Source organism: Lichenostomus cassidix, chromosome 1, assembly GCF_008360975.1.
Source record: "Lichenostomus cassidix isolate B80296 chromosome 1, HeHo_3.0, whole genome shotgun sequence".
Classification (NCBI taxonomy): domain Eukaryota; kingdom Metazoa; phylum Chordata; class Aves; order Passeriformes; family Meliphagidae; genus Lichenostomus; species Lichenostomus cassidix.
The window spans coordinates 25034588-25060489 of record NC_139479.1 but is presented as its reverse complement, the minus strand read 5'-3'; the positions used below and the strand labels follow the sequence as shown (position 1 = coordinate 25060489).

The 25902-nt window shown below is 36.2% G+C and overlaps 1 protein-coding gene across 6 annotated transcripts in view; it reads right to left on the bottom strand.

Annotated features, from left to right (window-relative positions):
* The window catches only part of ATP11A (ATPase phospholipid transporting 11A), a 118576-nt gene that overhangs the window by 47338 nt on the left and 45336 nt on the right, over nt 1-25902 (bottom strand). For all 6 annotated transcript variants that reach the window (XM_085053104.1, XM_085053138.1, XM_085053121.1 and 3 more), the window contains exons 2-4: nt 13593-13715; nt 2487-2576; nt 1289-1369 (exon numbers count right to left, since the gene is read on the bottom strand). In XM_085053104.1, the coding sequence (XP_084909230.1) occupies nt 1289-1369; nt 2487-2576; nt 13593-13715 (294 nt within the window). The remainder of the gene's footprint in view (nt 1-1288; nt 1370-2486; nt 2577-13592; nt 13716-25902) is intronic.

The window sequence follows — 25902 nt, the reverse complement described above, 5'->3', positions numbered from 1 at the left end:
CTGGTATTTAAGTGATCATCTCATGCTCTATTGATCAGTTTCTGGTATTTAAGTGATCATCTCATGCTCTATCTATAGATGCTCTATGAGAGCATCTATCTCATGCTCGATTAAGTGTAAAGTACTTTTAATAGAAGGTAGAAGTGCAAAAAAAAAAGTATTTTGGAAGAATGGGACTTTATGCTGCAAAAATGATAAAGAGATGACACGACTAAAGGTTGCCATATTTCCTGATTGTCATACAGTTAGGCCAAACCTTTTAACTCTATATACAATATATAGTTGTAAAGAAATTTGTTTCAAGATACCTTGCAGATTACCATATTTCTGGTGCTCAATTACCCTATGATTTTGTGTTTTATACAAGCAGACAAACTAAAGGACAGAGAATCTTCAACTTTCCATGGAAAAGGTTCTGCCATATGATAAAGACTGGAACTGATAAAGTCATCAGTGGTTAAATGATGGAAAATACTACTTGTCATCCATAGCAGTTTTGTACCTAACTCTCTTGAGCACATTTAAAGATTCAATGCAGAACAAAAGTATCACTACATTGGATGGTCTCAAAAATAATCTGGGAACTCACAGAGACTTTATAACTTTAGTGTAACATACTTTCAGGGGTTGGTACAGCTCCTCAAGCAGGTCCCAAAATCTACACAGGCTTTTGGGAGAAAAACTCACAGAGATACACAGAACTGCAGTACCAGGCACAGCATGGCAAAACCCAGGCTTTGGTAAATCATAACTAACAGTAAGACTTTAAAGCCTAACTTTTAAATCTTAAGAGTGGGAAAGCCACACTGAAATACTAGCTCTTGCATGTATCACAAATTTTGCTCAACAAGAAGTGCTGAGTTTAACTATAGAATATACTCAATTATGAATAGTTACCACTGTAAAGAAACAGAACTCTCCATGAGCTTCTTTGAAGACTCATGAAGGAAAAGTCTGCATTTAGCATAAAGACTGTGAAGGTAGCAAGTTACTTATTAAGAGACAATTGAAATTATCCATGGTTCTGGGTCTATTTGGGGTGGAGTTAACTTTCCTCACAACAGTCCTGTCCTGCTGTGAAGAGTACTTGGGGCTAAACCAGTCTTGATTACACCCCAGTGTTTTGGCTACTACTGGAAAGTGTCAGCATCAGGGCTTTCCCTTCCCTGACACCAGACCAGCAGGCTGGGGATGGGCAAGAGGCTGGGAGGGGGCATTGCTTGGACAGCAGACCCAAACTGATCCAACTGTTCTTTTTAGTTTTCCTTTTGCTCACTAAATTACTCACCTGTTTGATAGCTGTGACGGTGATGACAAATAAAAGTGGAAGTCCACTTGTAACTGGACTAGTAGGTGTATCAATAATTAACTGCAACAAGAAGAACAAATGTTTTCTGGTTATATTTTTGTGAATATAAGAGTCAATCTTTTGAGTAAGATCTTTCAAGTAATTTCAACAATATGTTATAAGGCATCAAGGAATTTTAATTGAAAAGCAGAGTACTTCAATATAACTTGAAGATTGCATACTGTACTGACAAAAATTAGAAAATTGGATGCTATAAGAAGATACAATACTGTAGTTAGATCACATTAACATTCAGATGTTAATGCCTTGTAAAAATATTTGCTTGCAAGACTTTAAGGAAATACTAGACTGGAAAGCTGCAACTTTGGAAGCAAAATTATGGAGCACTATTAGAAATTAGCATGGCACTGGCTTTTCATGTTATACAATAGAGCTGTTCTTATGCATGCAAAGAGTAAATTCTGAAACACTGAGCTGGGGCTTCTGCAAATATAAATGAAGAGGTAGAATTCACAGAGGGAGTGCAAACGACAAAATCTAAGTTGTCCTGGGAATCTACACTGCTTTTCTTTCTACAGAAGCTGGTCAGCAAAGTAATACAGCTTTTCACTTAGTAAGATTTCTATTATTTAACACAGTTAGTGATTGTGAAAGGTTCAGAATTAAGACAACTAAAAGCAGCACACTAATTTTTTATGGAACTAATTTCAAAAACAAGTACTTATGTACCTCCCTAAGCAAGCGTTGTATCAGTACATATTTCAGTTTCTCTACAGTCTTTGATGACATTACAGTTGGAAAATTGCTGCCAAGACATTGTTTTGTTATAAAACTTAATATTTTTGCAAAACTAACAAAATATTATCATCAACGGAACTTTTAATAACAACTTTACTGATTTGGATGTTCGTTACAAAATAAAAATGACAGGCATTCTTTTCAATGTTATCAAGACGTCTTGCCGTTCAACTAGTGATGCTATCAAATTCTCCTTAAATTCCTATTTACGACCTGAAAATGAAATAAAACTCCTTTTGTCACATCATCAGTGGAAAAGGCTGTCGAGTCTCAACCATTTGCCTCCATAGTCATCAAAATCAGTTATTTTAAAACCTTTCTCAACTTCTCCCAGTTTTAGAAAGAGCACAGAACTTATTGGAAAATTGAGATAACTTACCTGAACAAGGAAAATGATGAGAAAATAGAAGTTAGCTATTCTTCTGAATTGCTCAAACAAATTTTTTGGTATAAAGTTCCAAAACGTGTACTGAAAATAAATGCACAGATTATAAGTGCTTGTGAAAGAAATATTATTCACATTCAATTTTATAACTCACATTTCAATATTAAACTACACAAGAAGCAGGAGTTTTTCTGTTACTTAGTCTAATAATTCACTGAATTTGAATCTTAATTGATAAGCATGTGTTCTCAGAACAGTATTTTTCTGAGCTGTGATAGTCTTCATACTAGGAACTGCAATAATTTTTAACTAGCAACAATGCTTGTCCAGAGTTAGGGCCCAGAGTTAGTTAGTTATGGGATGGTTTATTTAAAGCCATTAATTGCTTTTAAAAGCATCTTAGTAACTTCAAAGGGCACTTTTAATTCTCTTCTGTGCCGCGTTCACGACTTGAGATAGGTGGCACTCAGAGTTAACAGTAAAAGAAACACAACGAAATAAAAGTTGTCAGCCCCTCTTCTGTTCCTTGGCTGGGACACAAAAATAGTCCTCAAGATAAACCATAGTGGTGAATTAGAGTAAGTGGCTGCATATTTCTGGACTGATCTTAAAAATCATCACAAGTGTTGTAAAATGACATCAGAAACAGTACATAAAGCTGCAAACAGAACACACAAAAACTTCAAATTTAAAAAGTCATTTAAAAGTGATAAAGGACCTTAACATCATCTAGTCCCCTTCCCCTGCCCTGCTGCAAGCTCAACTACACTCTTTTTACACAGCTCACTCTGTAGCTCCAGAAAAACATTGCAAGGATTGCTTACTGGAACATATGTAAAAAACATCAGCTAAAACCATGTGAAAAGGTTTGAAAAACGGCTTGAGAAAACTTACACTGCATCATCTTATTATCCAAATTATCCTTTGACACATAATAAAATGACAACTCCAATAAAACTTTCATTTCAAATGCGATGGGCTAAGAAGCTTATCCTAATTTATTTGCTCTGTTACAAATGTGCCTTGTCTCCTCTTGGCAGATTGCACTTATACTTCCTGATAACTAAATTATTCCATGAGCTAGACATCTTCTGAATTTGGCCCTGAAGGCAAAGACAGACAAGCTTCAGAAGGAAAGTACTTCTATTACATCTGAAGACAAAAAGTATTCCTGAGAAACATGCCTTAAATGTATGTAAAACCTCTACTATACAGAGCAATCTTTTTACTTCTTGGGAATTGAAGCCTGAACACATATAAGATATAGGAATGAAATGTGGTTTTTCTATTGTGTGCCAAAAATCAGTATCTGTCCTAAATATGCCCTAAGTTACCACTTATCCTGCATAATAGCTAGTTCAGTATTAAATCACCTGTGAGTAAGCCAAAACTCAGGCAGGCAGACATGCAACAGCTAGAAAACCAAGCGTTCTAGTCTTGCAATCAGAACACTTTTCATCAGACAGGAATGCAGCTTGCACTACCCATTACCCAGCTACTTGGCATTCTCAAAGAGAACTAGTTAGATGTGATTATTTTTCCTTGCACAACAAAGCAGATCATTCAAAGCCGCTCTTATGATAGATGACCATATGGATTCTATTTGATGACAATAATTGCATATTTTCATCATTAACTGAAATAGGTACGTTATCTTTGTTTTCGAATTTTATCCATTTATTTTTTAAGAATCTCTGCCTATTGGTAAAGAAAAAGTAGTAGAAGTTTCAGTGAAAAACATTTGTTTATATTTTTCTGTTTAGCTCTTTTGATAGAAGTAGTATTTTTTCCATGGTAAAGGGGTTTTTTAACTGTTGAAAGTTAGATGATTTACACAAGCCCCTACAAATCACTATTCATTAAATTAAAATGTAATCTCTTATGCAATAACTTCCACTTTAAATCTCCTACAGGGTTATTTAACTAAATGTCTGGTAATAGCATATTATCGTTGGGCTAGTTATTTAAAATATCTGATTGAAAAGGCAAGTGAATCAATTAAAACAACAATCCACAAATAGGTTGTTCACCTTTACCCTTAGTATCCAGTCCTCCTCATATTCCAACCTTAGATCACTGCTTTCCCTGCCAAGCTGTGGTCTTTCCCACAGCTCCACCTTTGACCAGCAACTTTCTTAGCTGAATAAAAGTGAATAACATCGGAAAAGATCACTTTAATGGTTGAGAAGTACTTCCTACAATGGATGCTTCTTTAACACAGACTACTTCTTAAAACTTTATTTTCAAGCAATCTGACAGCACTTTATGACACTGGGTGTCAGGCACAAAAAGTATGTCTTTATTCTGCCCATTCATCTTCAACAGAGAAGTAATGATTTTTGCAGTTTACACAGGAAAGAACAGTAAGATGTCTAGACAGATCTTCCCCTACCCGAGCCATCAGTAGCTCAAAGCAGTATCCACAAATGAGCAAGAAATGTTTAACCAACATAATCACTCCCCAGAGAAGCAATGGAGGGGCTGCCACTCAGAACAAGATGTATCTCATGACTTCTGGACTCAAGGCAGTATCTCTACCCTAGCTAGGCAGGAACAAAACAAAAATTTTTAAAGGAAGGACATTAAAAATGATGATATTAAATCCATTGCATTACTGTGCCCAGAGTTGTTAATATCATCTCTCTTCTTCAGATAATTTCTAGTCATGCTTTTTGTAACTCTTGAAAAGCAGTTTATGTATATTAACTACCTTTTTTCCTCACTATAATTCACTTGAAGGATGTGAGTTTATCCAAACAGTTACACACTATTTAGATAAGCTTTTAAGTTAAGTTAAGGGATGACTTAATCTTTTCCAAATGCTACAAAAGACTAAGAGGCCAGAGCACATGGGTGCTTTTTACATATGGGAGGTAACACATCAGACACTAAGTAGTAGTAGTTATGCATTCATCCAAGAGAAGAACACATGGTGCCAACAGATGAGTCTGAAGAACCGTGCGAGAATCTGTAAGATCAGTCTGGCATCAAAACAGCATTATTCAAGTAGATTTTCTCCCCATTTATAATCGCTGTAGCACCTGCAGTGCTGGTGTATTTCTGCACTCATGGGCACGTCCATCGTATTCCTGCTCATGCCCCTGGCTCCATCTCACCAATTCTTGCATTCTCTTTACTGATACCATCTTGCTTTCAGCTCCAATGCCTCCTTGTTGCACACAACAGTCACACAAATTCAAAAATGTAAAATACAGTGCTCTTGACACTGTATTTTGACCTTTTCATTTGATATCTGCATGCCAGAATTTTGGCTCATGTTTCAAGCTTCTCTTTACATCCTAAGAGGCAGATATTTTCTTAAGAAAAAGGAGACTTTCTTAAGTAATCACTTTACGTCAAAAGCTGAAGCTGTAAGAAAAAGCACTTCATACTGAGTTTTGTCAACACCTCAGTTTCAGTTTCTTACAGATTATTTGTTTTAAATAGTCACTACCTCTCTTCTAACCCACTCTGATTTCACTCTTTTCACTCAACCTTTTTGACTGTTTCTTGTAAATGCTTCAAACTATTCCAACAGAAAAACATCATCTATATTGATTTAGCTTTGGTTTGTAGGCATCTTCCTATGATGATTCTTATCCCTTCTGCAAAATAAAATCCATCCGGAGGATAACAAAATCAGGGTAGTATAGAGCAAATCTGATCTTGCAGTCATTTTTGTCCATGTTGACTTCAGCATTTTTAATGTACACATTTTTATACTATCAATTACCAAGAAACAATGATTTCTTAAAGCTGCAGTTTAAAAACTAGATTGCAGGCATGTATGCATATCATAGAACAGCTTGGGTGTAAAAGGATGCTCAAGATCTTCTCAAGGGCATCTAGTGCCAACCCCCTGCCATGGGCAGGGACATTTTCCACTTGACAAGGCTGCTCCAAGCCCCACCCAACATGACTTTGAACACTTCCAGAGATGCAGCATCTACAACTTCTCTGGACAACTTGTTCCAGTGCTTCACCATCTTCACAGTACATACCCAACCTAAACCAACCCTCTTTCAGCTTAAAGCCTTTCTCCCTTGTCCTATCACTTAATGCCCTCGTAAAAAGTCCCTCTCCAGCTTTTCTGTAGTCTCATTTTAGGTACTGGACACAAAATTTTATATATAACACCAGCTCACATGGTATTATATTATTATATGTAATATTTATGTTGTTTTAATATGTACATATAGGTAGCCCCGTCCAACAGACAGTTGAAAAAGGTCTGATCTAAAGTTTGACAATTTCTTTAAAGGTAGTTTTATTTATAAAAGTATTATGTTTTTTGAAAGACCATTTGTCTAATAGAGAACTGGTAAAGAAAACTATAGCAAAGGGTATAAAAAACCAGTAAATCAATAATTATCTGAAATAGTAAGAACTGAGTTGAGAGTATGCCTTGTCTAACTCATGTGATGTGCTTATAAACATTTAGGAAGTTTATAGAAGAACTGATCTATGTTCTGTAATGTATTTAGCACCAAGACCAACTTGAAGCAAAAAAAAAAAATCAAATGTCTGTGCTTATATGCTACTCAGTAGAACTGGAATATTCTGGAAAGTATTTTGCCATATTTATTGCAATTTGGAATGAATGTAGAAAGACACAATTCACAATATTTTAACACAAGTATTAGCATATGCACCATCTGCACAGTGTTTATCACTCCACTGAGGAAGGGACTCCTGTTTCTCCACATCACAGGAGCATTCACAACACAGGCAGCACTGGAAGCTCTGCCACATGTAGGGCTTTTACAAGTGAATAACAACCACCAGTACACTCACAGAAAGTACAAAAACGAAACTGATTTGGGGAAGTTAGATCAAATGGCACATTTAATGAACAAACAAATGTATTTTGGCAGAGGACTTCTTAAAAACAATTACTGATAAAAAAGGATTTCTATTACAAACAAGTCTATCTTTAGAAGTCCCTGTTCAGCAACTCTCAGTCTTATCAAATAGAGGCTATTAACTCCAGGAACTTCTCTGACAAAGACATCCCCCAGCATCTGTAATTATCTAATTATAATTTAAAAAAAGAAAGGATGACTGACTGAAGACCAAAGTCACAGAGAATATCAGGAAGACAGAAGAAAGAGTGTGTGAGAGCAAGCAAGCTTCACTTTCTCTCGTATAAAGAAAGAATTACACCCGTCTTCCCTGGAGTTATGTTTGGACCTGCTTGTTTTCCTTCCTTCCTTCTGCTTCTCTCTTGCTACATGCAGACTCCCTACTGATACAAAAAACTTTAAAAGGCTCTGCTACGGGCAGCACCAGCAGAAGGTAAAACATTGCTAATAACCCTGGACTGAGTCATGGGAAGGGTAAATGGCTTCTCCTGGGAACATAAGGGAGGTTGCAAAGAGCCTCTGACCTGGAAATCCCACGCTGAGCAGGATCATCAAGAGCAAAGAAGAGCTTCTTTACTCTCTCTGTGGCAATTATCTCCAGAAGGAAATTGTATTCCTGTGCCTGGAAGAAGTGCACACTCACACCCTCCCATCCCATCTCAGATACTGCGATCCCTGAGCTGGCCCCTTCGAGAGCCCAATTGATTCAGAAGCACTTGAGCTTTACTACAAACCACGTCCATTTATTCTTCTTCATCTCTAACAGCTCCTGCCCCACTCACTCTTTAGCAGGGCTGGGCACACCTGACTCTTCAACCCTTGCAGAACCAGATCTGAACTCCTGCTTCACCCAGTGTGGCTGGGAGTTGGGATTGCCTGTGCAGAAATGGAGAGCTCTATGTTACAGCTGCTTTTAGAGCAGATCAGGGTGCTCACAGTAAAAGGCACACACAACACTCCCTGCAGTAGCCCCTGTCCCACATACATTTCTGTCTACCCACCCTCACTGCCCCCGCAGAGTATGCTACATAATTATTTATTGGTTTCATAAACACATGACCATGTGGGCTTTGGATGCTTCTCTGACTTTCAGGCGTCATTGCTTAGGGCTATGTTTGAACTCCTCAGCTTGAAACTGCTATGTCATGGCCCTAGAGAGACCAGACAAAGCTTTCCAGTAAGGAAGCATCACCTTGGAAAAGTATGGGACAGCCTAGGTCACTTCTGGGTTCCAAGTGGCTCATTTTGATAGAGGTGGTTTAATATTTCCTTGAATTCAGTATTAACATTTCTTCTAAATGTGGCAACAAAATGAGACATCAGAGCATACCCAGTCTGTGTGTGTTTATAATGGCACTATGAACAAGTGCTGCAGGGAAGAGGTACAGCACAAGGGCATGAATTTCTGCTGAAAGAAAGGAATATTTCAACAACATCTGCTGAAACATGTCAGAATTACTTAACTTTATTTAACTATTAGTCACAGCGATTGAGATGACTCATAATTAATCAGATTAGCACTGAAGGTAGCTAAGGTTTCCCTTGCAATGTATAGGATATTCTCAACATGCAGCGTTATTGTCTCAGGCCACTATCACAGAAATCAATGTTTGGATCAGTATTTGATGAGAAGTCCTAAGGAAACAGGCAGACAACAGAAGACTGCATCACTTGTGCAACAAAACCAGGATCACTTCTGGTCCATGAATACAGTGCACAGCATTACAGAGCAGGAAATAACAGTGGCACTGTTCTCCCATCTGAGTTCACCTTATTGCTTTTCTATAGGAAGAACAGGAAATAAAGCTACAGCACAACTGAGCACATTGTAATTTCACATATAATTTAATTTCAGTGACATCTCTTTAGGGCAAATTCTTCAAGTAATAGCTCTGCATCCACTGTAGAGTCAATATTGCATTTCACTTAAGAATCATATCCCACTACTCTTCAGTATCATCTTGTGGGAGCCCTGCTGCCTGCAGTTATGTTGGTGAGCCAGGCACAAGGGGGTTCTGCAGCTGTAAAGTTTCTGTTTATGAAACTATGACCGTTAAAGGTTGCAGTTAGACAGGACCACCAAGGCAAAATACTGTGCATTGATTACCCACAGACTGAAAGGAAGACTTGAAAAGGTTCATTAACCCAACTTCCTCTATGGGTGGTATGGGGAAAAAGAAAATTTTAAAATCACTTCTCCTGCCTAAAGTTCTTGTATTTTCTAAGTTTGTCAGGTGTATCTGACACACAGGAAATTTTCTCATCTCTCATTCAACAGGCTATTTCTATCCAGGAAGTTTTGAAATTTTGGCTTCTTTCTTGTGGTTCATTTTTTACGGTTTTTTTTCCCAAAAGCTATAAGCAGCTGTAATTAAGCATGTTCCTGTGAACTCCATATTGTTGCCTCAAAAAAGATTTTATTTTCAGTACAGTTTTTCCCTCTGTTCAAGAGAAATGTACACATCCAATCAGTCTCCAGTTCATTGATTCAGGCAGAACGGGAAGTGCAAATCCCTACTTTGTCAACAAATGAGATCCTTGAAGCATAGCAATTCTATAAAGGTATTAGATAAACTTCAGGAAAAGGGGATTTGGATATTGAAAAATATGAACTTATAACAAACTAAAAACATCATCATGCCACTACATGAATCTGTAGTTTGCTATGTATTGAATAATCTGTGCATGATTCCACTGGTTTGGGAAAAGGCAGAGACTGAACCTCAGCAAAGGCATGGAGTAGCTTCCACACAATTAGTGAACAGGCTACAGTTGCTCCTCCCGGAAAGGAATATGGTAGAAGACCACCAAGAAAAACAAGATTATAAACAGGGAGTAACAGTCACTATGAGATTCAAGGATTTGGAATATGAATTCAAATTAGCAGGAAGTTTTAAAATGAAGGCTCATCGTTTCCTTGGCAAACTTTTCCACAATTGAACTGCTCTTTATTCTGAGAATTTACACGGGCTTAAAAGGCACTGAAGAAATTCACAGAGGAGAAATCCATTAAAGACTACTACACACAAAATCATATTCCCAGTACAATAACAAGAAGCCTGGACCTTAAGGAGGTTTTGTATTAAAAAGTTATTTTCTAATTTATCTGTTTTCAGAATAGTAAAATCCTGTTTCAGAAGGAAAAAATGGTTGTTTCTCACTGAGTTTTGGTAGCTGCTGGTGCTGCCTAGTTTAACTTAGCTTCCTTTTAATCTATAAGTTCTACCAAAAAGTAAATAATATCAAAACGTACATAATTTTTTTTAAGGAAAAAGCAAGCCACCTCCCTCCCTGCCAATTCAATTGCTTATTTTCTTCTACATATGAAACTTTGGAGTTTTTCTACCAGCTGATATTTTGCCATGCTGCAGCACTGTCATGTGATAAATTCAATCAAGGGCACAGAACGGCCACTTCAAAGGCCAACACCCAAGGCAGCTGAAGTAGCTAAAAGTTAGATCAGCATAAGGATCCATGTTACAAAGGTCACTGTGTCTCTAGAACATAAAAGGAACTGCATGCACAATCCAGTAGACATGCGTTTTTGTCTTTTACTAGTTCAACACACACCTTTTGCAATATCTTGTTAATATCATTACTGAATTAACACGTCAAACCAATAGAACACTTTTGTCTGGCCAAGGTCCGTCTGTATCATTTTTCACAACCCAGAATGTATCATTAAAGCAGACAGAGCATTGACTACATTCCACAGTGACACCACAATGTACATGAAATATCCCTCTGCACTTGAATCAAACTATTGCCTTGCTAACACCAGGAAGCCTTTGCTGAAGCACAGTAAAACGTACCTTTGGAAGGACTAGTAAAGTCCAAGGTTCATATTACTGCAAGCTGTTGTCTTTTTCAGAACCTTATGACATGACATTTTTTTAGTAAAGCAGCATACAGACTAATTGATATTTCCTTACGGTTTTCAACTATCCTTTTCAGAAATTCAGTTTGTCTTAAATTGGTAAAATCTATACATGGAAGTTTAAAGTTCCTCATCCTTGAAGAGCAATCACACGCTCTCTTACATAAGCACGAAACACCTATAAAAGTCCAGCTGAAAGTTACTGTCTGTCTCGCTGATGAAAGATGAAGGAAGTATCCTTCATGGTTGAGGTAACATTATACAGTGTGCTTGCAAGCATGTACCTTTATTCTACTCTAACAATTATGGATTTGCCATCTTAATTTTGCACATTTGAGCATTTTTCAGGAAGTTTATATCTGTGTTCTCTACACTGTAATTGGTGCCCCCTCCAGAGGGTTCATAAGTGAGCAAGGGACAAGCATGGGTGGAAGGGTAAGAGTTTACAGAACCAGAATGAATGCAAGTCAAGTCACAGTGATGCTTTATTCAGGCTGTTTGGGATGGAGCATGGGAATAACAGAGTTCACTTTAAAGGGATAGCACAGGCTAACCAGCATGGAAAGTTCTCATATACAGGCAATTGTCATTACAACAGCTTTCAGCAGTCTAAGGAACTATTCAATATTGTAAAGCATTTATGTGAATTTTGTTCCCCCCTGAAATATCACCGCTGTATTTACTTTTACAAAGACAACCTATATTTTATGTTTTAAACCAGAGAAGTTTAATCAATAAACAGAAAAACTGAGAAACATCACGTATATATTTCCACTAATACCTTTTGTTTATGAAAGGCTATTTATAGATACAGTTCAGAACTGAAGAGCTTAACATTAAAAATATTTAACTGAATATGCTTTATATCCAAATAAAAATATAGTGAAGTCTCCATCCTGAACTGGTTGAAGTCATACATAAACTAATTGCTAGCAGGGATTGCCTAGCTCAATGCAGGTTTAAGTCATACTTAAACCTCACTCTGCAAAGCAAAGTAACTTGAAACTTCCACTAACTTAATAATCACAAAAAGATGTCAAAACACCTTGCACAGTTGAACAGGATGTTTTTATTTCAAGAAATGTATCAGCAGTAACTTGAATGGCTTTATTTACATATTTCCCAGATGAGATTAAAAAAAATAAGAAAAACGTCACAGGAGTAAAAAAATTTGCATTAAGCGTGTTTACTTTTTCATAATTCAAAAGGCAATGCAAATTAATGTGTAGAGCACAGGATTTCCCACTGTACCAGTCTGACTGTACTTCATCTGCCTTACCTTTTGAACATTCTATCTCAATAAAGATGCCTAAATACTAAGCTGTTTCTTAGTACACTGTCTTTGAATGAAGTATGGAAATAAGGTAGTAAATACATAATCTCATATGAGAAATGACACCATTTGTGAAAAGTGTGGCTTTCATTATGTTAATGATAAATGGCAAGTGCTCAGGTCCATGAAGGTAATCACTCCCTTGAGAACAAAATGCTGATAAGGTTTTTAAAATGGCTGGGGATTTGAGACGCTGTTCAAAAAGAAATTCTCAGTAGAGGAGATATTTTGATTATTTCATAATTGGCTGAAGGTGCAAGTTCATGAAGATTAAAATCTAAGCACAATACAAACTTGGGAGTTCTTGAATTGCTATACTTTACCTGCAAGCGTTCAAATTTCTGTGCCACTGCAGTATAAACCTTTGGTAAAGCAATCCAGCTGGAAAGTACCAACATCCCAACTACTCACAGAAAGATGCTGAAGCTCACAGAAATTAAAACTTACTAACTGAAGTGAGGGACAACTGGAAGGTTTCTAAAGAGCATAAACATATCACACTACCAAGACTGTAAGTATGATTCACTTTCAAGTGAATAACAAAGACTATTGACAAAACCCCACAGAAACAGTATGAGCTTTCAAAGGGAATAGCACTGTTATGGTGGAGAGAGTATGATGAATACAAGTGCTCAACAAATTAAGTTATTTCTAGTACTTCAAGGTATTACTTTCAAGTACAAAGGATGCAGTCTTCCTTCAGGAAGATTTTATTTAATCCAGGATTGCCTCAAATGAAAATGGCTTTTTTCTTTGTGGGAAAGCACATTATTAGTCAAAGACTGTACTATACTATGTACTACAGTAAACATGGGAGAAATTATTCCATTTCTGTTCAATTGAAAGGCAACTTAGCAATTTGTTTCTTCAGAAGTAATCTGAGATACCTTCAACTTTACCTCTGCTGGTTGTGGAAAGAACAAAATATACAGGAAGGCTAGGAAAAAAACCTTTAAATAAATAAATAAACAAACACAAAGAATAACTTCAGCTGATTTATCTCAACGAATGAAAGAAAATATTGGTACCTTTGATGAGACTATTCTGTTATCTGGAAATCTCTGTGGAATGTATGCTTCAGTGCCTGGAGGTGGTTCACGATGCCCAACATAAATAGTGCGACTGTCCACCCAATTCTCTTCTCCAGCACACTATGGGGGAAAAAAGAGTTACTGTGTCAGTTCACTCAGTATTTCTGCAGTAAGATGAGTCATACACTGAATTAATGCATCACGTGCCTGACCATCAACACATACACTGCCAGCAGCACATGACCCCTCACGCTTTTCTGTATCATCTCAAGATCACCAAAACACCCAAAGCCAAGTCAAATGTCAAAACTCTGCCTTAATTGCGCTGCACTTTGCCACAACGCAATGAAAAAGCATCCACGAAAATCACTATTCTGACTTTTTACAACTGAAAAAAGGACAAAAGGTTTAAGATTCTCAGTTAAATCATGTATTTAGTAAGTATTTATAAGGTTGTTACTCATTTTACCACTGATAAAAATCCATGCTAATAAAAATATTTTATATATGACAAATTTTTCCCATTTTTGAGACTAGCTAGCCATAACTCGGTATTTTCTTTGCAGCAAAGCGGAACTCTGTTCTCCTGAAATACTAGTAGTAATCATTTCCCCACACATGAACACATTGAGAGACTCCTAGGTTGCCAGCAAAAGGCCTCAGCTTGTCAACTGAGAGCACTTGGTCTTCTATGAAAGCTGTGCCTATGAGTAGAACAAGCAGTAGATGTGGCAAATGTTCACATGCACATCATGAAACTCCACCACACTTATAGCTTCCCCAAAATTAGTATTTCTATGTGTTCTATTAACTGCAAAAAAAAGAAAAAAGTACAAATCACTGTAGACAAGTATTCAGACAAAAGCAAAATAACCAATTCTTTTAAATTTAGAAATTGATTTTTGGGGGGGATATGGATGATAAAATAACCATCCCTTAGTCAACAGTCTCAATCACTTTGTATATAATTTATTGTTGAAATAGTTGGATAAAATTTTGCAGTACTCTGCAAATTTGGAGCAGTTAAGCGAATAAAACTATTATCTATGTGATGTGCATGATTTTCTTGAGGTTGGGGAGAGCATCAAAAATATAAAAAGAAAACCTATTGGACTCAGACTATTAACCACAGAATAGCTGAGTAGTAGTCATCAAGTAAAATGTAAAGTGAAAGATCAAAGAAAAGCAACTTCTGCCATCCCAGAAGTAGATACTAGACACAGAAACAAAGGACCCTGAATCATTACTTGATTCTTACATGTGACCAAAAAAGGAAGGCATTATATTCAGAAGATACCAAATGCCAAAATTACAAGACTAGGCATAAAACTAAAACCATAACTAAACCCCAAGTTTTTCTTATGTGTTATTCAACTTTCAATAACTTGAAAGAGTCACTTAATACATTATATAAAGCTGCTCCAAAAAGAAGCAAAAATGAGAGCCATTCATTAGACACACCAATAGCCTAGTCAGGGCTTATGCTAAGCCCCGTAACTGCCCCTGCTCAGTGGGAGTGAACAAACAACATTTCTCCCATGCCACATCTAGCATGGACCTGAAACTAGGACATGGGTCAGTATAAAAATTGCATTGATTTTCCAGTCAGACAACTTCTCCCTTACCACCAAGTGGACTTGTCAAAAAGTAAAGTGCTATTCAGCCCACTTCTGAAGACCAGGTAACATTCTTGGAGCAAGCCAAAGTATTTTGGAATGAAGTGAAGCAGGACAATGTTTCCACATTCCACCTTACTTCTATGACAATAACAAAACATGGTATCTTTTACCATTTTATCAGTACACATCACTTTTTTATCTTATCAGTGCACTAAATGTACAATGCACAGAAATTATCTGCTGACACTTGTGCAAAATAATACTCGTAGAAATACAAAGGAATGTGAGATATTCCTGTACAATACGTTAAGTTGTATAACATTTTTAACTTTTTTCATTAGGAAGGATATTCCAGACAAACTCAACACAAAGACAACTCTTGATAAGTGAAGTGCCTGAGTTCAGAGATGATTACATAAAGGGCTAATGGGAATACCACACAAACTTTGAACACCACGAAGAAATCCCTCAGCTTCTCCTTCCCTCTACAGAGGGAAGCTTGACAATTTAGCTCGTGTTTATTATGAACCAGCCTAAGACAGCTTGACAATGCTGTTAGTTCAAAAAAGCATTTTCTAAAGTTTTACTGAATACATTGAGTATTTATCATGACAGTTAAAACAGGCCTCTGAAATTAGCTGGGAAGACAGAGCTCTAAACCACACTCTCCTGCATTACTGCCAGTATTTACAGGCCTGATAGCCCTGGAGTACTGTCAACACTAAGTAAACCAACCACTCTGGAATTTGTATCCTTAAAGCAAGGCTCTACAAAATTTACTTTAATCAATACAAAACTAAGACAACCTCTTCTATTAGCTTAATTCGATCAGGTTTTATCATGGATCAATAAATTTACCACAAATGTACAAAACCATATCTAACTCAAACTATCTGCTAGCACAGAATACTTTTTTTCACTATGTTAATAGAAAGTAAATGCACTTTACTAACGTAATTCAACAACTTCAAACCTCCAAACCACTCATACTCCAAGTATAAAAACTAAGCAGGGAAGAGTAAAGCTCTCTTTACCAGTGAGGTTGAACTGCAATGCACAGAGTTGCATGCACTGTACAATATGACAATAAGGCAACTCACTTATGTGAAGCAGAAAAAGATGCTTTTAGAAAAATAGCACTGTAAGTCAGAACATAGGCCATGTAGAGAAATCAAACCACACCAACTCAATGGCTGGTAATGCCAACCTGCAAAGCCAAATACCCTGATCTGAAAGTTCTTTTGGTGTTCTGGTATTACAACTCACAGAATGACATCAGAGTAATTGAAAAAAGCAGCCTGATGCTGCTGCCAGAATAATGAACTATATTAATTTCTTTTTTTTTAGGTTCCATTGCTTAAGCCCATTAAGAATATGTCCAAGAAACCATAAATAAACCTTAGCATTATCTGCTTCTATTTATAGGGCAAAGTTAAATGTACTGAGACCTACTTTTATTGGCACACCAATGAAATGTTACATAGCTTTTACTCTTTCAAGCAGTGTCAGCAACCATAAAAGCAAAGACCAGAAAAAGACTAAGACATCTTTTCCTAACACTAAATAGAGACAGTTAACAGGATTTTTCCTTAAGAGTTGAAATATTTCTGCAGCTTGTTTTTTTCTGATTTAAAAAAAGCAAACTGATACCAGCTTAAGATTCACCTTCATGCTATTCTGATAATTTTTATCTAGATTTCATTTAAACAAAAATAGATTGCCTGAAAAGAAAAGGGGCTTGGTATTCAATGGGGGACAGCAAAAGAATGATAGGAAGATGCTAGTGGTAGCTGCTGGAAAAGTAATGACTTCAAAAGATTCCAAGTCTTTCCACGTATTTTTAGTGAAGAGATTTAACGTATGATTTTGAAATCAGTGAAAACACTGAATGACATTTCCTGACTGTCCACTCAAACTATTAACTTGGGCATAATTACCAACAACCACCTTCAGTTCAAAATTATATTTTCTCTCCAAATAATATATATACAAACACTACTCAAATAAGTTAATATGCACTAAGTATAGCTGAGAACTCAGAAACAATCTGGCCTGGCCAGGCTTTAAGTACATTTCACTGAACAGTATCCTCTCCTACTTTTTTTCTAAATGCTTTCTGATTAAAAGGCATAGTGCACTCTAACCACAGATTTGACAGTGACAAATTCTCAGCATCAGCTATAACCTTGTTCACCCAGGCTGCAACTCCATTCCTCCACACGGAAGTACTTTACACCCATAGAGGCAGGCTTTCCAAACAGCCTGGTGTTTTATTGAAACACTAATATTTGATGTCAATTAAGCAATTAGCACCACTGCTAAAACTGCACACCGAACACACAGCTGCTCAACCACTTTGGAGTTTTAGGATAACAGATACTGACAAGCCATTATCACTCGGAATCTACAGGAAGAACTAATGGTGCACGGTGTGAAAAAAACATTCACGCATTACAACCGCTCTGCACTAAAGGCTCTCAATTTCTAATTTTTCATTCAGTGAAGAGAAACAACTTCAATATCTCAGAACTGTAATTTACTACACTGAAGAGAAAAAAAAAAGTTGTTTTCCTTTCTAATACTGCAAGGAAACTGTCTTTGTCATGCACAATTTACCAAACCATGAGATCATATAATCTCATCTTTGTCTTCATTTGTCAAATGTACTGAGTATCTGCTCTTTTACACTTGACACCATTCTGCAGAATAGGTGCTGCCACCTCCCTTTGCACAGTGGCACAGTGGGCAGATTTTTACCTAGTCTTTCCAAATCCTGTCCTTCTAAGGGTAGATCTGATCTACAGATCACAAAAATGCATCTAAAAAAATAATAATTTTTAAATAATCTACATTTCCTAAAATTGCTAACCAGTAAAATAGATTAATCTTTTAAACAGTCCACTTCTGCAACATAATCTCTTTAATTTATATGTATGCATTTGTGGAGATAAAAGTGAAATTCTCATCCACTTAAAGGCTCTTAGTATGATTTCAAATGATAGGCAAACTCACAAATACCTATATAGAGAGCACTTAAACTTTACATTTTGTTCACAGCATTATACCAGCCCTTCATATGAACTGGCCAAGCTCAGAATGAAGAGTATAACTCTGAAAGCTGTTAAGATTGTTGTGTTTCATTTGAATATAGAATGGCACATAAAATAATTCATGTAATTATCAGATAAATACCATATCAGGTTTTATAAGCTGAAACTGGATTACCTCAACAGGAGACATTGTAAACAGAAAGTGAATTACTTCATTCACCTATAAGTCACGGACATATGCCATTAAATAACTAGTTCAATGGAATACCAAAATGCAGCCCTTCAGAGGCAACCACAAAAAAAACCCCAAAACACCAAACAAACAAACAGAAACAACCACCCCAGAACAATTCTTGCCCAGAAACACCTATGACTAATTAACACATTTCCTATGGGTCACACATAATGGGATCTGTTGCCACAGAATATTTATTACTGCATTTCATTTCAGCAAATGCATTTTAAATCCTTGGATGACTATTTTCATCAGAAATAACATCCAAAATCCAATCTCTCCCAAATCAATTGCCTACAAATCACAGAATACTGGACATAATTATATGCAGAGGGAGAAGAAAGACTATAATAAACACTCTTTAACTGCAAATAGATTATTTTATTTATGACTCTCAGGAAAGAGATGTGATTGGAAGCAAAGGCAGGTACATCTTAACTACAGAGAATGGTGCCAGGCCCACAAGTTTCCCAGCCAAGCCATATCTGTGCTGTTTGGTGAGCCCTGTTTTTCCGATCTTCCCTTCCACCTCCTGCAAGGGTCATGTGCATGCAAACAGAAGGTGAAATGGATTCATAGCAATAGGCTGCAATAAGTTTTTGTGAAATTGCTGAAGAGGAAATAGAAAGGTATGATGATGAAATTATGCAAAGTTCTGTAATTCACAGCTGTTAGAACATTGTCACAACAGCAAATGTTCCAGTTACTGAAAAATACCTAACACTTCTGTATGTGTCCTTAATAAAATTTTATTTCAGCCTTCCAGTTCATGCCTCCTTAAGCACTTTAGGGTAGCTTTAGAAATGTTTTACTCTAATAAAGCTATATTCCTCTTGTGTCATATGAGCTGGTACTCGGACACTGCAATACAGCACTTTGAAGACAGTCCAATTCTACTTTCTGAGTTCCACTTTGGAACATAATTTTTAACTGAATTCCACCTACTCTATACTTTGAATGGTTGAATAATTTGACCTCCTGGATGACAAAGCCAGTGATCTGTGTTCCTCCTAAAAACAGTTACAATAATTCTTTGTTTCATATACACAAAAACTCACTTCAGTTATTCAAGGAAGATTAAGATCTTTTCTAAGCAGTCAATTTAAATTCCAAATACAGCTGATGTACTGGCCCATTAAGTATAGCTATTTGTGATCCCTGTGCTTTCTCTTCAGGTGAATCTTCTTTAGTTTCCTTGTTTATTTCCATAAAAAGCTAACAGTAAAACTGATACAGCTAAAAGTCTCCTATTCCATTCACATATGCAATCTTCATCTAGTTTCATGGAAGCACTGGAATGATGGTAAGAAAGTCAATCTGTGACATATGTGAATTACTGGACCACTGGAAAAATGCATTTAGTACACTTTTCCTTCCTCTCATTGTACCTGTTCTGACACATTTTGCCCCTCGGTGCCATTGGGATGGACATTGTGTGCCTCCTGCACATCTGCCCAGGCCCAGTCAAGGACAGCCACTACATGGAAATCCTTTCAAGAGTCTCATTTGCAATTAAGAAAGGCAAATGAGAAACAAACCACACTGCAAAGTGATGTGATAAGAGAAACCGAAAGGGAAAGTGTCACATAAGACCCAGGACATCTGACAGCCTTAGCACTTAAATTAATTAAAAATTAAGTTTATTTCGAAGTAGCTCCTGACCAACAGCTGAAATTAAGTTTTGCAGAGGAAATGTACTGCTTCCTTAGAAGCTAAGAAAAAAATTGCTGGTGTAAAAAACCAGCAATTTAATTTCTTTTGAGGCAACTAAAAGCCACTAAGATTCACATGCAGTGCCAAACTCAAGAGCATCTACACAAATATTTTCAGGAGTTGTATAGATACATCAGAATGCAGGGCTTTTTTGTTTACTCTTAGTTGCCAATACTTTTATTTGCAGTAATGCAACAAGAGAAAAAAAATTAAAGTGATCAAAATTTTCAGGTCAGTTTAAAAACTGAATTTTTTAAAAAAAATTTTACAGATACTAAAGAAACAGGAGGATGGAGGGAGGCAAGCAGCAGATTGCTTGCATTCATTCAAAAATAAGTAATAAACCCACAGATAGGCCACATTATTTGTTTTCTTTTAAATAAAGATTATTAATTACTAAATTAAGTAAAAAAATCAAGCAAGAATACCTGTTGTGAATCTTTTGCAAGGAACAACGCAATGCCTTTGGAGACAAAGTGCATTGGCAAGATTTACAAGATCAGATGCAATTAAATCCATTCCTAAATGGTGTTCTTCTAGGAGCTTCAAGTTATTCAAAAAGGAACACATTCTAAAAATATGCTTTAAATTTAAAACTGTAAATTAGTCTACCATCAGATATGGCCAGAGTGACAACACCTTCCACAAGGATTTTGGCAAACAAAAGGGGAAGAGTCAAATTTCCCATCTGGATTCCAGAATAAAGATAATCAAAATATATGGGTTTCCATATTCTTCTTTATGCTTAGTAAAAGGGCTGTCAAAATGCCTCATCTACATGTTTGCTGGTCTCTAAATTGTTCTAGTAAACTATGGATGAAAAGAAAAAAAAGGAGAGTTAACTCCTGCACTCTGCATTCTATTGACAAACAGCTGAGCACCAGAACTCTATTCCAACTTTTACTATAAAAATATAATGTAGTTTTAATGTCAAGAAAACACCTCCCCCCACTGTTAACCCTTGCCATCACATTTAAATCTATAACACAAATTCACTGCAAGTAGCAACTCGCTTTCCTAATGGTCACTGCCTGTTAGATGTCAAAAGAATTTTGATTCCTAAGTGGATACAGAGCTAGTGAAGTATGATTCTAGCTGACAGAAGGTGGGGCAACCTTGTTATATGATAATATCACAAAACTAACAGTTTGTAAAATGCTGGTCTTGCAGGTCACCAAGTTGGTGACCAAACAATGTCCAAATGTTATTACATGGACTGTTCCATCTACAATAATATAGACCTTAAGTTACATATTTGTACTGAAGAATCAACAGAGTATTTACAGTAAACTCATTTATATCTCTATTTATCTTTGCATATCTAATTATTTATACTCACCTGATGCTGAACTACAGTTTCTTAAAGAACAGCGACTCTAACACCTTTTTGGGGATTTTTTTTTTTGGCTACACGAAGACTACTTTAAAAAAAAAGTCTCCTGGTATATATCTGTAGCTATGCTACCACACATACTTGAGGTCAGGCTGCAACCTTATCAGAAGCAAATAACCCAAGATAAAATTGAAAAACTATGAGAGAGGTGCTACTGAAAGCTGTACTACTAAAGCAATTGCTACCTATTCATTTTACACATCTATAAGGAGAAACTGAAATCCTCCGAAAAATTGGCATGTTTTGACAATTTTTCAAATTAAGATCTTACTTCTGTAGGCTGGCCCTGAAATTACTCCCCCTAAGGCCAGACTACATTGGTCTATGGAACTACCCACAGAAGTAAACAGTTATAGTACAAGTGCCAAGTGCTCCCTGCATTACTGGTAAATTTATCAACAGCCTGGAATTAGTCAAAATGACAATACTAAAAGACGAATTTCAATTATGAGTAATTCTATTTTGCCATACTCCCTGCAGTGTAACATGCAAATTCTCTCTCTCCTTTACATGCAATTGGTTTTGAGGGCTATTTAAAAAGTCACAACATAACCCCAACACCCCTATACTTCATCTTGAAGAAATCTTGAATTTACAGTTCAAAAATAACTTGGCTGTTCAGAATAAAGGACTAATTACACAGCATTAGAAGCTACCTAGCATTTTCCTTCATCTCCACGCATTTTGCTGCACATCAGCACCAAATCTGATGTTATGCAAATTCAGCTTCATGAACACACAGACACTGTGATAGAAGGAAGGACCCTAATTACAGATGGCTATAAGATTAATTAAACATCTATTTGGAATTATTTGAAAGACTTTCAACATACTTCTAACTCTTATATAATTATACAATAGTATTCAAGTACAGTTCTGAAACATTCAAGGAATATAAAATTTTAGTCTTTTAATTCTTCCTATACTGCAAAGCAATACCATGTGTTGAAGTATCTGAGGGGAAAGAGCCACGTGCTGATTCAGCTAAGAGTTCATGAACTGTATTTTACAATTTTACCTACTATCACATAGGTGTTGCTGATGAAATGCCACATTCAATCCTCATGCATAATAGTGATAATCTTTTAAATTTTCCAAAATTAGCAAGCACCAAGATGATAAATCTGCCTTCAGGTAAAGTCTCTACTGATGAAAGACAAGAGTTTTAAAATTATACAGTGGCATAATGACATTCAATACCTTTTGAGTGTTCACATCAGGAGTATTAGTAAACCTACTCATGATACATAGAATGCTTATGACACCAGTAACCACAAGATTTTAGAATCCCTTTTGTTTTCACTGCACTTGAGGAATGCGAATTCCATTAAGATTAAATATTACTTTACAGTTCTTTGATGCAATGTGCTTTTCAATATTTACTTTTACTCTCAAAGAAGCAATTTAAAGATTTGCAACTGAACAATCTGAAGTACAATAAATATTTCACAACTCTGTACTTTTACAAACATCAAAAGACTGCAAGAACTTTACAGTATCCAGTCAAATATTTACAAAAAATCAACTTTATCGGCATTTGCTATTAGCTGTATTTTAAGTTAGATATGCCTACAAAACCATTATTTTACATTAGAGCTATTTCCTTTGTCATATATAGTTACATACAGAAAAACATATGTAAGATAAAAAAATTAATTACAATACAAAATATTAAGTCAACTGCTCAGTTAAAAGCCAGTTGCCACTAAAAAAAAAATCTATAAAGTACAGAACATCTATTATATAAGTAATTAAATCATAAACTCAAGAATTTACAATTTAAAACAGTGAAAATGTGGGTTTGTAACTAAACTCTCTGGTAACTGTAGTCAGAGAAACTCCAGCACCTAACAACTCATCCCTGGACGAGCAGGACACCAGCACTCAAGGACAGACTTTCAGTTTATCATCTTAACCAGTTCAGTGAAGACAGGGTGAATTTTAAACCAAGGTATTAATAATTCAGAGGAAATTTCTGATACAGCAAAGGTGACAAACACTTGAATAAAACACTTCTTCTCAACATATAGTCAGTCATCTGTAAGGTACTACAAGTTGATTTACAATGACGGGCCACACTGAGTAAACATTTCATATCTGTAAAATACTACTAATAAAAACATTAATAATAGCCAGAGGACTCAAAGTAAGGTCAACACAGTACACCCAACACATCTAAAGTCAAGCTCCAGTATACTAAGTACAGCGTGAAAGACCATCTCTTGGTCAGAAGCAAAGATGGTTCAAATTGTTTTATTTTAGCAAGAACTGTAGTTACTTCCCACTTTAAAATGCTACTGTGAGACTTGTACCAGTATAATTATACAATATGGGGGACTTTTTTTAAGCTTTCAATGATCCATATACCTCCTTTTATTTCTATGTGGAAGACAAAATGTCCACATTGCACTTCAATTTATCAAAACAGTTCTGTGTCCTTCATGCAGAAAAGGAAAGGTATTTTTAAAGAAAGATTTTTCTATCAAGTCTAGAACAGTGCTGTACATTGAGATTAATATATTCTGTCTTGCAATGATTTTGATAATAAAGGCAAAGGAGGTTATGCAGGTTTGTCTGGGATGAGACGATAAGTGTAATCTCAACCTCCACATGTCTGTCATTCAGTGATACAGAGAAGAGGTTTAACAACCTTTTGATACTGCTGGTTTCTATGCAGCAGCAAAAGCATACATAAAAACAAGAGAAGTTACCGACTTCTAGGCTTTGATTTAGTGCTGTGATTTCTTTGATGTGGGGAGGGATGGAGGCAAGTAGTTACAATACATCATCCCCTAAAAAGAACTCGTGATGCGATAGTCTCTTGTCGCCATAAAACTCTCTCAGGACTCTAAAATCTAAGAAAAATCACCATTTCTTCCCCCTAGACAAACATACTCCACAAGATCAATCCACATCTTTAAGAATCTCTCTAAAGAAATGTTTCTCAGACCTCAAAGGCTGATCTGCCATTCCTTCTCTTTTCAATGATAAAGCAAAAAAACAAGAAAAAAAAATCCTAACCACATTTGCTCCTGAACGAAAGACCAGAAAGGAAACCAACATCAGTCAAAGGTTGCTTACAGAAGGCTGACAATCTTTATATGCCACATTTTGGGAAACCCAAATATAAATAAACTCCTAGTACATGCTGGCAGGAAAGACCATCTATTTAGCAAATTTGAAAAAGCATACATATACTTAAGGACATCACAGGCCCTACAGATCCTTCGGAAACCAAGTTTAGTATACCAGGCTTTTGGATAGCCTCTATGACAGATTAGCTTAGGAAAAAAAACCCAAAAAAACAATTCGCCTTGATAATAGAAGAATGATACTTGAGGGATATCACTGCAACTGAACAAGCATATAAAAACTTCTGAACAGGATTGTCTATTTTAATCTGCTGTGTATGACAGGCTAAAGAACTTACAAAGTGAAATAGCTATACATAATCATAAAAAGCACATTTGGTAACAATTCTTTTTGTTTCAAATGAATACACATAAGAAAGGGAGTTATTACAACAGCGCAGAAAGTATTTGTAATAGATTTTCCTTAGTGTTCTTTTTGAAAATAGTCCACTAGACAAATGATCTTTTAAAAGATTCAGCTTTCCTGCTTAATAAAACTAATTCCCAGAAAACAGTGTGCCCCCACATCTGTCTTTTCCTGTTGAACTAGAAATTCCTGTAATCAGTCCAAGCAAAAAAAAACAAAAAACCCCAAACAAAACAAAACAAAAAAAACAAAAAAAAACCCCAACCCCACCAAAAAAACCCCACCAACCTAAACTGCAAATTCTTAGTTGCTGCAAAATTGGGTTAGGAAAAGCAATAAAGCAATGAGGACTTTTGAACTAGCTTGTCATGCCGTATTGCTTTTTTTACATCTGTGCGCAGGAACTAAGAAATATGTCTGAAGTGAATGTTCGATACTGTTATTACACTGTAACATATATTCCTCATTGCTTATTTCAAAAGTACACAACAATTCTGAACTTTGTAGTCATTTGATAATGTCTATCAATAAGGAAGTGTGAATCAGATTTATTGAGCAATATGACTGACTTCAAAGTTCAATGAACTGTCAAACTGTCCATATTCTCCACAGAGGTTTAGACCAAACAACTTCCACATATAAGCTGATTGTATAAACTGACAAATGCCTAGAATTCAGTGATTTTAAGGAGAGGCAATTCTGTGCTCTCTGTAAACCAGCTAACATGAGTTTATTGATTACCAGGCCAATTTCAGTCACAACTGTGTTGGTAAACAAAAGTCTAACCATTCAAGACATT